The 19,160-nt window shown below is 40.9% G+C and overlaps 2 protein-coding genes across 2 annotated transcripts in view; one reads left to right on the top strand and one right to left on the bottom strand.

The window, feature by feature from the left end:
• The window catches only part of LOC128743855 (angiotensin-converting enzyme), a 257,876-nt gene that overhangs the window by 171,399 nt on the left and 67,317 nt on the right, over positions 1–19,160 (bottom strand). The window lies entirely within an intron of this gene.
• On the top strand, positions 10,262–12,141 carry LOC128743857 (skin secretory protein xP2-like). Its single transcript, XM_053840538.1, has 2 exons — positions 10,262–10,303; positions 10,829–12,141. Exons 1-2 carry the CDS (start codon positions 10,292–10,294, stop codon positions 11,879–11,881), a joined length of 1,065 nt encoding a protein of 354 aa, XP_053696513.1. The 5' UTR covers positions 10,262–10,291; the 3' UTR covers positions 11,882–12,141.

Below are 19,160 nucleotides of genomic sequence, written 5' to 3'. Positions count from 1 at the left end.
GCTTATATGTTACAAAAATATGTTTTAAATACTATTTTTTCACATTTCTTTATGTAACTTTCAAACTACAAGCCCAATCATCATGAAATTTGGAAGTTAAGGGTTTGCAAGGCTCCTCTTTCATATGCAATCAATTTTGTTCAAATCGGTTAAGTGACCTATGAGATAATGAAGTCCCATATTTTTCATATTTTTATACATAACTTTTGAACTAAAAGTCCGATCAGTATGAAATTCAATAGCGACCAATGGGACACCTAGACCTTTCATTTGACACTAAGAACATTAAAATCGGTCCAGCCATCTCCGAGAAAAGTGAGTGAGATTAAAAGCGTCACATACACACACACACACATACACACACACACACACACACACACACACACACACACACACACACACACACACACACACACACACACACACACACACACACACACACACACACACACACACACACACACACACACACACACACACACACACACACACACACACACATACATACACACACACAGAAAATGCTCAGTTTTCGAAACTGAGTCGAATGGTATATGACATTCGGCCCGCAGGACCTTCTTTCCATTTCCGGTTTTCCAAGTGATTTCTATACCTTTATACTATATATTTATATAGTAGAAAGGCAAAACGTCGAAAAGATGTCTCATAACTGAGGTACTTCATGATAAATGACAGTAAGAGCTGGAAAGATACTGTATCAAACAAAGTTGCTCAATTCGGTTCTACAACTTTTGTGGAGACATTTTTTTTCGGACGCATTAAAAAAGAATATCTCTAGTATCCTAATGGCGGATACACGGTCACCCTATTGACCGTGACCCTAAACCTGCGTCATATTTTACTAGTTGAGCCCGAATCTTACGATCCGGAAAACATAAATGTCTGTTCAGAATTCAGAAAACTGCGGATACATTCCATTTGCCAGTGTTTGCGAAGATGTTTAATTTTTGTATTAGTTCTTTGAGTTCTTATATAGCATAATATAGCTCTAAGATGTTGTACATAAGAGTCATAACCGGAAACTGAAACAAAGAGTTTTTATGGTCGTATTAGATTTTATTTAACTGAATAAAAACTTCTGGCTGTTTGCAACATTTATGTAGTCTGATTAAAGTAAAATGTTGCTTAGCAAATTCTTGCTTTTCAGTCAAGCAGTCCGGTCGAGCAGTTGAGTCGAGCAGTCGAGTTGAGCAGTTGAATCGAGTGGTCGAGTCGAGCAGTCGGGTCAAGCGGTTAAGTCGAACAGTTGAGTCGAGCAGTTCAGTCGAGTAGTCCAGTCGAGCAGTTGAACTGAGCAGTTCAGTCGAGCTGTCGAATCAAACAGTTTAGTCAAGAAGTTGAGTCAAGCAGTCGTATTGGGTGGATAAGTCGAGCAGTTAAATCGAGCAGTCTAGTCGAGCTGTTGATTTAAGCTGTCAGTTGAGTCGAGCAATCAAATCGAGTAGTCTGGAGCAGTTGAGTGGAGTAGTCCAGTCGAGCAGTAGAATCAAGCAGTTGAATCGAGCAGTTGAGTCGAGCGTCGAATCGAACAGTTGAGTCAAGCAGTCTAATCGAGCAGATGAATCATACTATCCAGTCAAGCAGTCCAGTCGAGCAGTCGAATCGAACAGTCTTAGTCCAGTCGAGCAGTCGAATCGAACAGTCCAATCGTGCAGTTCAATCGTGCAGTTAAGTCGAGCACTCGGGTCGAGTAGTCAAGCAAATGTGTCAAGCAGTCGAATCGAGTAGTTAAGTTGAGTAGTCCACTCGAGCAGTAAATCGAGCTGCTGAGTCAAGCAGTCAATCTGTCCAATCAAGCAGTTGAGTCGGACAGTCGAATCGAACAGTTCAGTCGAGCAGTTCAGTTAAGCAGTCCAGTCGAGCAATCATATCGAGCAGTCTAATCGGCCAGTCCAGTCGAGCAGTCTAGTCAACCAATTGAGCAATCGAGCAGTCCAGCATTCGACCAGTGAGGTGACTGAGAATTGCTACGCATTGCTACGAAAGCATGACGTCCTGTCAGGGACCTGTTTTTAGTTACCGAAGCCTCTTATGACGTCCTGTCAGAGACCTGGTTTTCGGTACAGACATAAGCCTCTTATATAAATAGAAGATAGATTATCTTCTCTAAAGACATAATCCTTGAAAAATTACATAACTCGTTAGATGTGTATCTTAGCAATAAAAAAACTCTCGGAAGTACCTACTTAAAAAACAAACGTTTATACTACGCTAATACAATAAATATAATAGATTCACGGTCACACTGATAGTATAAAATGATGCACTATATTTCATCGCTTATGTTTTTATTGCGACTGATTGTCATATTGCAATAAAACTGAACAGCTACGGTATTTCTATTACATAATGGCGATAAACGTTCCCTCGGAGGCGAAGTGGTACAAAAAGGGTTTATAGTGCCTTCGGATTGTTGATACTATAACCGGGCATATTCGTTTTACGAACGCCGTCATAAAAGAAGATTCAATGCAGGATGATCTGACAGTAAACCTTAAACTTTATTTCTCACGCATAGCATAAATTTTAATATTAGCGAAGAAGCCCGGCCCGCTATTTTAGTTTTGTTTAGCGCAATAAGCATCATGTGAATCCTTTTGTTCAGTTCTGGCATAAAAGTAGTATAAAATCTGTACTCTAAAGATGGTTAGGTAATAAAGGTTTAATGCTTGCCTTAAAACCGAGTCGTCCGGGTTAAGCGGGTCGTCATCAGATGTCCGTAGATGATTCTTAGAACAGAGTGGTCATCAAAATGTGGTTTAAAATAGTTTCTAAAGATTCTACTTTGGAATCGAAATAAAACCAAAATTGTTGTTTTTTGTTGTTGCGAAAAAAAGTTTGAAAAATGAAAATTCAAAAAAAAACCTTGTACGTCAATGTAGACTCCTAATAATCAAATTTTCATGATTGCAATTTTTCTATTAGGAAATAAACAGTTGTTCCGACTTTTGAAATTTTCCACCGCCTTATGGAAGATTTTATGGAAAACTCATTCCACATTATGTTTGTCTTCGATTGCCGAAGAAATTTTCTTTCATTTTCATTGCAAAATTTTGTTCAGCATATAACAGAAGAATTAAATTTAAAATTTCTGGATGCATGTTAGCGATGAACGCAAGAAATCGGGCATTCGTTCAACTATGTTACTCGATGGAGAGGCTGCTTCGGAGTCCCGGTATGTCTGCCAACTCTTTGGCGATAAATTCGCGCGAACCTTTTGCGACGCAGTCATCCCGGATGACCAAATTACCCAGGCTACCTGCAATGTACCGCTAATGGGTGTGAACACACTGAGTACGCTCAACATCGACGAAGAAATGGTCTCTCGAGCCGCCTTAACGTTGAAACCATCGACTAAACCCGGCCCACATGGAATTCCGTCTGTTTTTTTTTTTCAAAGAAGCATATTGGAGAACTGTTAATCCCTCTCCGACTCGTGTTTGGTCTCTTAATCTGAAAAGGGGTATTTCCGCTTGCATGGAAAACCGCCCAAATATTTCCTGTGCACAAAAAAGGATATCGGAAAGATGTCAACATCTACCGAGTAATCTGCACATTGTGCGCCATTACTCAGTTATTTGAGCTTGCAATCATGACTCCGGTGCTGTCGCATTGTAAACAATACTTGAGTGATTATCAACGTGGATTCGTCGCAGGTAGATCAACCACTACGAGTTTCCTTTGTCTTACATCCAGAGAATCAAAGTATCATTGTTCGTACCAATAAATAAACGACAAAAACGAAGAGCGATAAACTGTTTATTCTCTGCCTATTATAGAACAAACATGCGTGGCAACCAGAATATATCACGACAACAAAATAAAGGGATCAACGATTGTCGGCTCGCGGGACAAACAGCAAAACACTTAAGAAAACGACTGGCTTGCTTTGACCCGAAGTCTGACGTACAATGCTTACCACTGGTAAGTTACCAACGTAACCTTGGTAATTACCAAACACTCCCGCTGCCGTGTGACATGATTAGGATTGCTTTTGTTGCGTACAATAAGTATTGCGTACAACAGTATGTCTCTCCCGCAAGCAACAGCGTGGTTGTCATGAAACATCTGTATGCATGATAAACAGCTACGATTGCTTGTTATCATCCTTACTTTCATGCAATAGTGACAAACTTTCGTCACGCTTTGTCCCAACATTTTGAAGAAGGGACAATATCATTGTCTCTTGTGCGTTCGTGATTTTTGATTCCCTGCTCATCCCAAGTAACAATTTGGGTTTTATTATACTCTTATGATGGCATTTAAGACCAAAATTAGTCTTGAAGACCACCATAAGAGTACAATAAAACTCATATTGTTGCTTGGGATATCATATGTTGCGGAAAGCTTAGCAGCTCGCGCTCAAACGGTCGTCTTCTATCCTGTTTGTCTGCGGCTTTTGACAAAATAAATCATTATTATTTTTGAAACGGTGGTTTTCCAGTTACTGAAGGGACGGTAGGGGAAAGCAATGAAAAGTTTTTTTGAAATGGAGGGGAAAGAGTGGAAAGGTGAGTGGGGGGGTTATTGGTAGCTACGCTTAACAAGTTGTCGTCGTGACTCCTACCTTTTGTCCAATGCATGGGTCGAACCAAGCTATAATCTGAGATTATAACCGGATTCGAACCCACAATACTCGCCAGGGCATGTGGCTCGCTGGTACTTGTATCTTTGAACCATAGAGGCGCTGGACAAAAGGAGACTGCACAACCCCGTTTATTAAGATATCGACACGGGTTAGGTTACTTTTAGATACAGATCGCGCCTCTTCCTCCATCTACTGTATAATCACCGACCAAGTTTTAATCTAACTCCCCGTCGAGCATTGTGCACGTTTCGTGCCCGTAGAGGACTTCCGGTCTAATTGGCGTTTTGTACATAATACATTTGGTACAGGGGTGAAGTTTACCAGACCTTAGGGACTTATGAAGTCCATAGTAAGTGCGACTTCTGCCAAGAATCCTCAACGGATCAGGTGTTTACCCTGCATCAGTTACTAGACAGGTTCCAGGAGCACAACTTGCAGACCCATCATCTGTTTGTGGACTTTAACGCAGCGTACGATTTAATTAAATGAAATGAGCTGTGACAGATGTGGTTGAAACATAGTTTTCTGATGAAACTAGTGACGCCGAAGGGTATGAAATAGGGAAGGAGGGAAGGAAAAGCGCCCAACATAGCTCTAACCATCCCAAGACCCTACCTAGCGCCTCCACGTGGTCATACCTGGAAATGCTTTAATTTGTATAATTTAATAGCCAAGTTAGGAAGTGTGAGGTCATGTGATTTTCAGTTTCTTACCTTACAGCTGCAGTTTTAGGCAACCATTGAACCAGACCAATTGCAGCCTGGCGTCTGGTCAAAATGCCATTAGTTCATCTCAGAGGGTCCCGAGTATCACTTAACCTTTTTTAACAAAGATGCTCCGAACAACTATAAGTAAGTCTTATCAATATGGGAAGCGTTTGGTACGGGCGGTCCACGCATTCTTCCTTCCCCTTGAGTTCAAGCAGTTTAATGGAATCAGGTATCATTTCTGATTCCACTTGATTCCTCGGAATTCTCGCTGCGGTACATGTTGCGCAGTTGGCCTGGCCGTTGACAAGGAAAATGATTGTTTCAAGTAATCGTCATTTTTCATAATGCTTTCAAGAATTAGCTGCGTTAGCCTGAGATTAGATTAGAGATACAGATATACCTCGATATAAGACAGCCTCGTTATAAAACAACCTCGATATAAGACAATTCGATATAAGACAATTTTTACCTCGATATAAGACAAATCCCTTTGGCATAGTTGGTTACGACACCAGAGCACATTTTGCATTCCAAAAGCGGCGCCATAAATTTGTTCATTGTTTCACAATAATCCTAAAAATTGTAAACAACTAATAGCTCAAACAATATTAAATAGTTCAAAAAGCATAAACACACAACACAGAGCAAAATTGGTGACTGCTAATGCCAAATTTTTGTGAAAAAATCATGTTTCGACATAAGACAATTTCGATATAAGGCAACTTTTTGAAATTATAAATTGTCTTATATCGAGGTATTCCTGTAGCGTGAATTTTAATTTATTTTTCTCTCACTCTCATTAAATAATTCTAAGTCAGAAAAGAACTCTCGAGAATTTGATGTTTTGGAATCAACTTTAAATTTAAAATCACAAATCAAAAGTCAGAAGGCTAATCTAAAAAGATTGAAAAGCCAAACTCAAAAATTAAAAAGCGACGGTCCAAAGTCGAAGATTAAAAATCAAGACCCAAAAGACAAACTTCAGAAACCTACACAAAGCAGAAGACAAATAAAAATTCTACAGTTAAAATTTAAAAGTCAAAAGACAAAGTTTGAAATTGGAAATTGGAATTTAATTGCACTGGAAACAGAACGTGAAACCTGCGAGGTTCATACTTCGCCTCCATAGATCGTTCTCTTGCACGCCGCCAAAGATGGTTCTTAGCACACGCCGTTCGAAAACTCTGAGTGCTCGTAGGTCCTCTTATAGCAGTGTCCACGTTTCGTGCCCGTAGAGGACAACCGGACTGATTAGTATTTCATACAGTGTGGCTTTGTACGGGGGTACAGATTGTTCGACCGCGAGTGTTTGTGGAGTCTGTAGTATGTTTATGGCCCGACCTCCACTGATAATACGTCTTTTAATCTCACGGCTGGCATTGTTGTCCTCTGTTGCCAGTGAGCCAAGGTATACGAACTTGTCGACTATCTCAAGCTCATCCCCGTCGATTACCACGGTACTGCCCAAGCGGGACCTGTCGCGCTCGGTCCCGCCCGCCAGCATATACTTCGTTTTGGACGTATTTATCTTCAACCCAATCTTTAGTCTGGTGTACTGATCTTCCACCGCCTCAAATATTCTGTCGACAGCGTCCACGTCGTCAGCAAAGCAGTTAAATTGACTGGATTTATTAAAAATCGTGCCCCGCATTTTGGTCGCCGCTCGTCTTATAACACCTTGTAGCTCAATGTTGAAAAGCAGGCAGGGAAAACCATCTCCTTGTCGAAGTCTCCTGTGAGATTCGAATGGATTCGACAATCCACCCGATATTCTCACACAGTACTGGATCCCATCTATCGTAGCCATGATAAGTCCGGAAAGCCGTTTTCGTCCAAACTTTTCCATAGCTCTTGTCGGTTTACACTATCATAGGCGGCTTTGAAATCGATGAACAGGTGATGCGTGGGGAATCGCAATCTATTGGCCATTGGCGATACTCGATGGGAGACAACTTGGGACATTCAGGATAGTGAACGCTTGGTAGTTCTCACAATCCAGCTTATTGCCTTTCTTGTAGATAGGGCAGATGGAAAGCCAGGGTTCACTCCTCCGGTAGACGTTCCGTATCCCAAATCTTGACAATCAGTTTTGCAGACAGCCGGCCAACTTGTCCGGGAACATTTTAATAATTTCCGCTCCAATGCCATCCTTTCCCGCTGCTTTGTTGTTATTCAGCCGCTGGATGACTTCTTTGACTTCCCTTATCGATGAGGATGGCACACCAAAGAGGTCACTTCCTCCGCTATTATGGTCTTCCGCCTGCACGCCATTCAGGTGCTCATCGTAGTGCTGCTTCCATCTTTCGATCACCGCACGGTCGTCAGTCAAGGTACCTCCATTTTTATTTCTGCACATTTCGGCCCACGGCGCAAAGCCTTTGCGAGATTCGTTGAGTCTCTCAAAGAAATACCGTGGTACAGCTGCTCGAGTTCTTCGCAGTCCTTCTCCTCTTGGTGGCGCTTCTTCTCCTGGAAGAGTCGGGTTTGCTGTCTCCGCTTCTGTTTGTATCGCTCCACATTCTGACGGGTGGCTCTACTGCCTTCGTCTCATCCAACATCTGCTGCCACACGGCCTAGGACGTTCTCCGCTACGCTGTTAATGGCTGTTTTTAGAGAGAGATAGCGTCAATTAAACTTCAATTAAATTCGAAATTAGGCTTAAGTTTAAACTTGAAAGTGGGCCTGAAATTGGACTTGAAATCCGAGTTGTAATTGGACATGAAAGTGAACTACAAATTGGACGGAAGTTGCACTTGAAATTAGTCTTCAATTTAGATTGATTTGATAATGAAGTTTGATTTCGATTTGAACTGGAAGTCGGCCTTGAAACCTTATTTGAATTTAAGTTTCAAATTTGTTTGGGGTCTCCAACTGGTGCTTAATAGCGTATAAAACTCTACGCTGGGCCCTTTTGTGTTGTCATCATCATCAAAGTACCAGAGAAACTTCAAACATCAGTTTGACGAGACAGGCAATGCCCGCAGCGGGGTTCCGGCCCTGCGCAGGCTCCATAAACTATCTCTGAGATCTCTCTGCCAAAGGCCGAGATATTATGCTGGTCCATCAGTACATAACAAGTTATCACGGCTCGACCATGAAACAATCTTCATCTACCATCCTGCTGGCATTTATGCACTGTACCAAGATACGTCTACAACGTTAACAGAGTGCAGCTCGACCTGTACGTTCGCGGTAGTCGACAGAAGCTTTAAACTATAGAGTCGCACCCGCATCCTAATTAACGCAACCAAACAGCTAGTGCGCAGTATTTACAACGGGAACCCGTCGTCAAAGTCCAAAAACAGACCCCTACCAAGCGCCCCGCTAGTATAAGTAGAAACGTTTCTCTCCCTTCTGAATTTATCTGAATTTAAATTAACTAAGCTTTATAATATTTTGCTCCTACCATTCTTTAGCCATTCACTTTACCTGTTCTCACTCTCACTCTCTTCCTGGTTAACTTTACCTGAACTTCCTTTGCTTATCGAGATAGTTTTATACATTCTAGAACACTTCGATCAACAATAGCAGAAATTGGAATGAATTATGAATTTTTGTATCACCTAATATTTGTGCTTTAACCATTATTTAAATTGATTGCAAGATTTCTCTTCGACATCCAACCGGATATCTAGAGGTTTATTCCTCATTTTCCCTTAGAAACATTAAATTCCTGGCAGAAATCACCTCTGTCTAGGTTTATTTGTTTTCCTAGGTCTACTGACCTCTATTACTTTCCTTCAGTTGGGTCCGAACGAGCGACAGCGAGTAAGGAGAATATCACCCCTGCGAAATGTTATACAATCACGGCGAATATTTAAATGCAATCCGCTTGAATTTATCTGGCCAAGCAATGGGGGAGTTGTTTTCTACTTTACTGTGAGGAAAAATTGAAAATTTATTTATTAACAGTTACGTAACTGCCAAAATGTATCATCTAAGATTGAGCTCTTAGAAACTTGCAAAACTTGAGATTGTGACAAAGGTCATCCGATATTCACAATCGTACATAGATTGAACACCGTTTATTTTGTGACAATACGAAGTTGGTCGGATCAACTAGTATTTAAATAAATCTCATAGAGTGAGCCCTTTGGCCACCAGTGACATTTTTAGAATTTTCAAATCTAATATTTTTCCAAAATATTGTGCGGAGTTGAAAAAAGAAAAACTCATGCGTGATTTCAAACAACTTCCTATGATTCGGAGAGTTTTACTTTTGAATGCATTTCAAAAAATAGGAACTAATATCGTTGGAAAAACTTGTCAATCAGTTGAAAAATAGTTGAAAACTAATAGAATAAACAATATAGATGTATAAACTGCACAATCAACTGGTCGCCGGTCACACCCCATCCAGTATGTGGTTGCAGGCAACATTCCGATCAAAACATTACCGACTAACCCAGTTAGAAATAATCGATCTAGTTTTGGCACGATTTTTACGACCGGCTGCGACCTCACGATCGAGCACGCGATAGTCCACTAAAAAGCGGTGTGCCCAACCGGGTTGATCGGTTTGAGCGTCCACTCTCGGCCACGTGCTTTCGACCAAACCGGAGAGACAAACGAACGCGAGAGTGTGTGAGTCAAGATCGTCTCACTCTCACTCTCCTCAACTGCTCTCGGTCAGTCACGGTAAAAGCGCGGAAAATTTTTCCCACAACCCCTGCGCAGGCTGCTGCTCAACTCAAGAGCAAGCGCAAAACTAAAACCCGGAGAAAAACCACCCGCCGGGGTCCGTGCGGTTTCTCTCCGGTTTCGGGTGGCTCAATCTCACGCGCCGCTGCAAGAACCTGGCTGGCGAAGCAAACCACGCGAACGGGGGAAAAACTACAGGGGCAAAGGCAGTTTTGTATAAAAGACCCTGGCGGGCTACCGAACACCATCCAGTACCCAGTTGGAGTTCAGTTCGGTCTTTTAACCCCCGTCACCACCAGCACCCGTGCCAGCTACCAGTAGGAGAATCACAATGAAGATATTGGTACGGAATCTTAACCCTGTTGATCTTAAGTGGTGTTCTAGTCTAGTAATAAACGAGAGTTGTTAAGTGTTCTTGCTGACAGCTTGAGTGGGTTTTTTTTTCGAGCTCGTTAAGAAGCATATGATCTGAAAGTGAAATCTGCAGTGTGAATGATGCAAGAGTGAAGTGGAACGGAAAGGACTTGTTGCTGGGCAAACAAGTGTTGCAAGCATCTGGACTGAGTGGAACCTATTTGCATAGTAATGCACTTACACTTGTTGGTCGAGAGTGAAACTTGTTTTGAAGTGACAACTTGTTTCGTGAGGAAATCTGCAGCCTAGATATGGCTCGTCGATGGACTTGGACACTTTCGTTTTCTAGTGTGTTGTAATGTAGTGATCGTTGGAACAGATTGTGAAGCTTGATGTTTATGATCGAGATTTTATGACTTAGAATAATGATTCTACTTTTAAGTTATTGTGTTTACTACTGGTGAGAACTGTGATTGATGTGAATTTCCTGGTTTGTTTTGTGTTCTTTTTACAGGTGTCATTAGGTATAGCCACGCTGCTGGTATTAAGTGTAGCGGCCGAGGACAAGAAGGCTGCCGAGGAAGCCAAGCCAGTCGAGCAGGCGGAAAAGAAACAGGATAAGCGTGGACTTTTTGATCATGATTTTGGTGGACATGATTTCCATGAGTACGAGGGACACCATGAGCACATTGATCTGCATCCACATCACGAGAAGACGTTGACTGTTGTTAAGAAAGTCCCAGTTCCATACCCAGTTGAAAAACAAATCCCATACCCAGTTGAGAAGCACATTCCTTATCCAGTTAAGGTTGGAGTACCGAAGCCTTATCCAGTGTACAAAACCGTGCACTACCCAGTCAAGGAAGTCGTCAAAGTACCCGTCCATGTCCCAGCTCCATACCCAGTTGAGAAGCACGTCCCATACCCAGTCCATGTCCCAGTCGATCGGCCAGTCCCAGTCAAAGTGTACGTGCCAGCTCCCTACCCAGTGGAAAAGAAGATTCCAGTTCCAGTAAAGGTCCCAGTCCCAGCCCCATACCCAGTTGAAAAGAAGGTTCTGGTGCCTGTCAAGGTTCCAGTTCATGTAGAAAAGCCATACCCAGTTGAGAAGGTTGTCCACTACCCAGTCCATGTGCCAGTTGACCGTCCAGTTCCAGTCCATGTGCACAAACCAGTACCAGTCCCGGTTGAGAAACCCGTCCCATACCCAGTAATCAAGAAGGTCCCATACCCAGTCCATGTACCAGTCGATCGTCCAGTTCCGGTCCATGTTGAGAAACCAGTGCCAGTCCCAGTCAAGGTGCCAGTGCCAGCTCCTTATCCAGTGGAGAAGCACATCCCATACCCAGTGTACAAGAACGTCCCCTACCCAGTCAAGGTCCCATATGACCGCCCAGTCCCCTACACTGTCGAAAAGCACGTCCCAGTGGAAATCGAGAAACATGTCCCCTATCCAGTCAAGGTCCCAGTGCATGTTCCAGTCCACCACCACGAAGAACATCACGAAGAAATCCACCAGCTCGACGAGCATGACTTCCACCATGAACATCATGAACACCATGAATAAGTAACAATTGTGATAAAAAACCCCTCCCCCCCTCTGCCTCGTATTAATAGAAGTTTCCTCGTTCCTGCTAGTAATTTCCCTCCCAAAACCCCGCCTCTCCGTAACGATCCAATAACCCTTCCCATTTAAGCTAACCTCTCATTCGTATCAGACTAGAATGAGATGAATTTCAATCAACATTCGTGATATTGAATAAGTTACCAATTGTTTTAAGCGTAGATGCTACAAACAGACAAACAAATACTCACCAAAACCCCTCATCACAGTTAAAATTGCAAACCCGCCGGAGGTCGGAAAATTGCAACTAAAAAAAACGTTGAGTGACTTTCCGTTTCCAAAGGAAAGTCAGCTCGTTTCGATTAAATGTTCCACATTCCACCTCCCCGTATTCAAAGAAAAGCCCAAAAAACTAAGCGAACGAAACTGAATTGTTATTTGTTTCCATACATTATTATTATTATATTGTACCGAACGACCGAAAGAGAGTGAAAAAAAAGCATTGAAAATGCTAATTAAAAAAATGATCCAAAAATTCAACCTTCGTAGTACCTTTCAATTCACCTGCCAGTGAAGCCGCCAGTTTTGAAGAAAAACATCCCTGAGCTGTCAGGTGTGGCCAAATTATACACCCCAGCCAAGCAAATGTGCAACCGACCGGGCCCGGTTCAGGCTTCCGAAACAAGCCCACGCGCATTGTGTTTCCTTCCTTTTAGCAACGAACATGACAGAGGCAGTTTGAAATTTCACTTATCAAAAACAACGGAGACCAACAACAACCAACATCAACCAAGTATGACTCCATTAAACGATCGGCGCTTCTCCGCAGGAAGCCCCTCACACCCAACCGACTAGGCTGTTTAGTAAAAAAAACTAGAAACTCGAACCAATTTCAAACAACTTGCCGCAACACATCCGCTGTCCACGGGTTATAACACCGCAACAAACGCGCGTCCGCGCGCCCAAACTGGACATTGAAAGAAGAGAGCGAAAAAAAACAAGTAAAGTCCAAAAAAGGGGGGAAAATACTATCGCCTTGATGGCACCCACCGCACGTTTACTCATCAAAAGTTCCGCATGAGTTCAGGCAGCCACAGCATAACCGCGCCGCGCATAAATCACCTCCCCAGCATACGTTAATCGACAAAATTAATCCCGGCACTGATAAAAGCACTGATAATATGACAAAAGCCTCGATGAAAAAAAACTGATCCAACCTCGAAAAACAAACCCTTCCGCAAACGATCATCCTTCCGTCGTTCGTCCGTCCACAGCGACCGATAGTGTTTTGATCGTGTCCGTCAGGCAAGTGCATTGCGCTGTCCGCTCAAACCGAATAAATGCACATTGCACACACCATGGTCGATCGCAAGCTGATCGCCGGTCGGTCGGTCGATTGCGCAAGGCATTGCGCCACAACAGCCTTTACACTGAATCAATAATTAGCTATAGCAGCCAGTCGTCGACAACTGCATTGTGACAGCTTAACCAAGATTTAACCACTGTTTGGTAAAATTAATCCTCTCAGCCAGCCTACGATGACGACGACGACGACGATCGCATCACACAACGCATAAGAGACATAAGAGTGCTGAAGCAATAAGCGAAAGTATCGCGATCGCGATCAACTAACTGACCCAGATCCTGGTTTCATTCGGTAAGGGAGATTGCCACTGTTAGGCCTGGGCCTAACAGGTGACGCCGCTTCTCTGTGTGTTTTATTATTATAACATACATCGAGCAAAATCCAATCTGCTGCAATCGCATTTTGCATCGCTTCGTTTCGGAAAACTGACTGCCTGCATTTTAATTGCAACCATGAATGTAGAGGATTGTTTAAATCGACGCAAGTTTTGGGAATTGTATCATTTCCGACTGAAAGGAAAGCGAATTTTCTAATTAAGCTTTATAAAAATACACTCCTCCTCGGGAATGATTTTGATAGAAACATTTTCAAGGGCTGTAAATGTTGAACCCTCTGAAAATCAACTATCGACGACTTTTCTGTTGTATTTTGAAACAGAAAAGATTATTTTGTTTTTATATTGTCATAAAAGAACAAACAGAATCTCATTGTTTATATTTTGTTTTAGAAAGCTAGGATCCCAAGTAACAATCCAATAGCAAATTGGTCTTACGCATTTCTTATAGTAGTTTTATCAGAGCATTGCAAAATCTATCAGGTTTTATAATGTTTTTCCTCAAGTGAATGTTATCTTATTTGATTAACATTTCTGGAGTATGATTGAAGGAGACTTGAAGAAACACGTATAAAACTGAAATATCAATAAGTGTAATTCACCTTATAAGTGGTTTTAAAGGATACTTGATTTCTGCTCAAAAACGACGCTCCTTAAAACCAAGCAATAGTTTTGACTAAAATTTATGACATACTTCTGCAAGATTGGTTTGTCTTAACAATGCTACCATAAAACCGTCTTAAAACCGTATATTCTTGCAAGAGAAATCATACTCTGAAGAAAGAACATTCGAGCGTAAACAACTGATCTGTCAAAATGGGCATCTGAACCAGGACAAAATTGAACAAATACTTTAGCGCGAAACTTTAGCAAGATTTCATATGAAAAACCAGCGAAATCAAAAAAAAAATGAAGATTTCCAAATGAGCTGAGGAAGGACTATGCCGGTGATGATGCATCAATCGTAGATTTGTATGTTATTAGAAAATTTGGTTCGATTGTATTTTGGCGGAGGCGGTGCCGGTGCCGGTTTGTAGTTGTTTGTATTTTTTAAACTGAATATAGAGGTCATTAGCCGGTGTTGGGAAAATGTTCGAAGGAGTTGAAGCAGTTGAAGCATATTTTTTTTAAAGACGGTTGTAACGACAAAGTATATGAAAAATTTTGCTGATTAAACTTTACGCATGGAACTGCCGTGCAGCCCACTTTTAATTTTTTAAATCAATTTATATGGGTAATCATAATGACTGCTGTACTTAAAAAATATTAAACTCAATATAAGTAGGTAAACCTCCAGCACAAAAAACCTCTTACATTGACACTTTGTTGACGTTTTCTTTGTTTATACTAGAATGATTATCTTGCAAAAAACTTGGTCCCCTTAAGTAATTCAAACAATTCTTGTTCAAGCGCTTGTCTTCAACTTGTCTTCTTCAAGAATACAATAAGTATAGATGAACTTATCGACCTCTTGGAAAAAATTTCTTTGTCTTGTGCAAGACATGTTAGTCTAATAAGCGCTTTCAGGTTGATTTAGATAAAACCATTGAAAAAATGGCGAACAGAACTGTTTTGATTACTTTTGAAATTCTAGCCAATTGCATATGCGCGTTTATAAATATGTTGTTATGCAACACCATAAGTGATCTTAAATTTTTAAATAAATGTTCGGATACTTAAAAGACTTTTTGCCGCAATTTGTTAAAAATTTGGTAGCTATCAACTTCTTCATGAAATTATTGAATTTTTTTTACTCATTAAATTTTTAAATAATCTAGCGAAAATAACCGGCGCGTTAAAATTTTCTAACTTTCATGTCACAAAACATCGACAAACTGAGCGTGACATGAAAAATTTCTCATTGATTGACAACAAAGCAGCTGCTTTTATTTTCAATTTTCATTTATATCCATTTTGGAAAAGCAATATCTGTGAATGCTTTTTCTCTTATAGCTTTTAGTCAATTTAAAAAAATTAAGACTGTGAAAAGTGTATGATGTCTTGCAACTGTTCTTTGAGACGACAACCATAAAATCATCAACACTTGTGGTGGTTTTCTTTTAGTTTCAACCGACTCTTGGACGTCACTATAAATACATATCGATAAGAATTACGAGTTTTAAAAGGACCTTTAGAAATATTCTTGAGAACCTTCTTTAGTGTGGGCCTCCCCAGATTTATAAGGGTTTTATGGCTGTTTTATCGCAGATTTGTAGAATTGCAAGTTTTATATTCGGTTTTAAGGAGCAAATGCTGGAAACCTCTTCAAGTGCATCTTAAAATTAAATTTGTTACTTGGGATTTTTTACATAACATATCAAAAACTTAGATATTCGACGTTTCTGACAAGGAAACGGATGTATTTCTTGTATCCTTCTAGAAAAAAAACAAAATACCATTCATCTCCATTACCGTCTCGTTACTTTTTTTAAATGGGCCAATGGGTCTAAACATTTCCGAAGAGGAACAAAATCAGAGCTCATAGAATTGCTAGAATACGAAGTGAGTAGAATGCTGGTAGAAAAAATCACACGACATCTTCGAACATGAAGCTATGGAAAGTTAGCAATCGCGTTAGCAAGCACTCTGAGGCTTACTGTGCAGTCCGAGAAGAATTCGCAATAATAAGATTTTTCACGGACCCGTAACAGAACAGGGTCATAGCAGGTTAATAAATTAGGTTAATTTCTTCAATCAGGGTTTAATGAGATAATCAACTAACCATACTTCTTCGGCATTTACTCTTCCACTCCATATTCAGTATGAAAACTTAATCCTAATATGGACACTGGTGTTGTTAATCATGTAGTACATAATTGTGCCACGGGTTTACTACCATCCAGCTAAGCTCCTTCAACGAGCTAAGTATGAGCAACCAATCTGTGTACAGTAATCGGAGTCTGCTAAAATCATTTTAGTACCAAATGCCCGTCTAGCATATATTATGAAATACTATATTTAGTTATTGCTACAACTTAGATTTAATTCACCAATTTGATTCAATATCAATCTAATCTACAATGATTGACGAAATAAATCAATAAAGAAACCAATCGAATGCAACCATAACTGACGATATTATTATAATTTCAGCAAAAACATTGGCATATGTAATGTCATCCATACCGTCAAACGGGGGAGGCGTGTTATACTTATCAGCTGTGCTATTAGTATTGCTTGATGCGAAAAAAATGATAAGTTGCCTCACATAATTAATGGAACACAGCTTTTTAATATCTACCAGCACATGTTTCATGAATAATGTGGTAAAAAGTAAGATAGATCAAAATGGTTATAATAAATCTATTATTCTGTGTTCTTGTTATTCGCTTTACTATAGAACTTGTACAGGGGTTAGATAAAATTACAAGTTTAAATTTTAACAAAATTCAGACGGTCATAATTTCTTCAAAATACGTTATTTCATTATTTTCTTCATTTCTTTCTTCGACCTCTGACATTGCTGTTTTGATGAGAGAACGATGAAGAAAGCCTTTGTATATAAACCTGGCAACAAGCTCACATACAACGCGTAAAAACCCCATATCTTTGCGCATAATAATACAAAATTTCCTTCAATCTTGTGCTGCTATCAACTCCTAACTGAAGATTCCAAAGAGCGTCGTTTCAATCTGTTTTTGAAAGCCGATGCCGAGATAGTGTAATCGAAAAGATCGTATGCTTCGTTGAACTGACCAGATATCGAGATAATCGGTTCGTTGCGTCCGTAGTCCGTTCTCCGGAACTCCAGTCTCAGCAGGTCTCTCCGGCGTAAGGAGATTGATGGCACGTTGAAGTTTAATTTGTTTAGAATGTTAGGTGCATCAATGGCGCCCAACAACAGTTTTCCGACAAATATTGCTCTGATGGAGTCACGTCTGCTGCGTAGAGTAACTATTCCCAGCAATCCACACCGGATGTCATATGAAGGCATATTGGCTACGTTATTCCACGGAAGTAATCTGAGGGCAAATCTTGTGAACTTCTTCTGGACAGCTTCAATTCGGGCAATCCATATGTCCATATAGGGACTCCATATTAGACATCAAGTCTCGAGGGATGATCGCACAAGCGAGAAATATAATGATCGCAAGTTGTGTGGATCCGTGAAGTCTTTCTTTGTTCTTTGTCCTGATGATGAATCCTAGATTGCGATTTGCTTTTGCAATCATACTAGAGTAATGATCGCGAAAAGTGAGACTCGTATCCAAGATGACTCCCAGATCCTTCACAGTATCTACACGCTCTAGCTGAGTATCACAGATGTGGTAATTCCATGTGATCGGGGCGGTTTTACGACTAAACGAAATTATAGAACATTTTTGAGCGCTAATAGTCATGTGATTTCTCAGGCACCAGTCTTGAAATTAATCGATCATCCGCTGAAGTTCCTTGCAGTCCTTAACACTCCGTATAGTGATGTATATCTTCAGATCGTCAGCATACACCAGGCGTAGTCCAGATGGAAGCAAGTAGCATATGTCGTTGAAGAAAATTGAGAATAATAGTGGTCCGGAGTTACTCCCTTGAGGAACTCCCGAACTGTTTGTGAAATAATCAGATTGCACGCTAGCGAGCTTGACGCAAAGACGACGATTTTTCAAGAATGACTCCAGCCAACGTGTCAGGAAAGGTGGAGCACCTAGTCGGTCCATTTTCGCAATCAGTATTCGATGGTCTACAACACGGTCGAAAGCTACCTGTAAATCAGTGTATACTGTGTCTATTTGACTATCGTTTTCAATATTTGTCAGGCAAGTCGACGTAAATTGAACAAGATTTGTGTCAATACATCGCCCAGGAAAGAATCCATGTTGATCCGTGGATATATATGATTTGGAAGCACAAAACAGGACATCTCCAACGAGAATTTCGTGTAGTTTGAAACCTGCACAAAGCGATGTGATCCCGCGATAGTTGGCCACGTTACGTTCGTCTCCTTTTTTATGGACAGGGAACATGAGCGATTCTTTTCATTGTGTAGGGAATGTAGACTCTTCTCTAGAACGATTGCAGATAACGGTGAGTGGCACACTCAGTGATTCAGCGCATTTTCTTAGGATCAGAGACGGAATGCCATCTGGACCTACAGCAGTAGATGATTGCATTTTCTTGATTGCAGACAAGATGTTGTTTCGTTGCGAGAATCTGAAGTTGCCAATGTCCAAGACATCTCGAGGGACATTCACCAAAGCAGGCACGTGGGAATCGACTCCTGGAAAAAACATCAGCAACGTGTTTTGCAAACAAGTTGCACATTTCTTCACGTGTATCGGAGGAAGACAGTTGTTGGTAAACCATTATCCTTTCTCTTCTAATTCATGAATGACCAAACACCTTTTGGGTATCGCTTGAGATTTGATTCGATACGCTTTGTGTACCTTGCATAGAGCAATTCCTTGTACGACTTGTATCTGCGGTTAGCGATGTTGAATGTTTGTTTTGAGATAGGAGTCCTCATGTTAGTGTAGTGTTTTAATGCCTTGGCTTTACGACGTTTCAGTGTGCGTAAAAAGAAATTGGACCATGGTGGTTTTCTTCGAGGAAGAGGAGCTGGGACGTAATCACAAAATAATTGGTTG

Source organism: Sabethes cyaneus, chromosome 3 (genome assembly GCF_943734655.1).
Source record: "Sabethes cyaneus chromosome 3, idSabCyanKW18_F2, whole genome shotgun sequence".
Taxonomy (NCBI): domain Eukaryota; kingdom Metazoa; phylum Arthropoda; class Insecta; order Diptera; family Culicidae; genus Sabethes; species Sabethes cyaneus.
The sequence above is the reverse complement of the archived record's forward strand: the minus strand, read 5'-3'. Positions and strand labels throughout refer to the sequence as shown.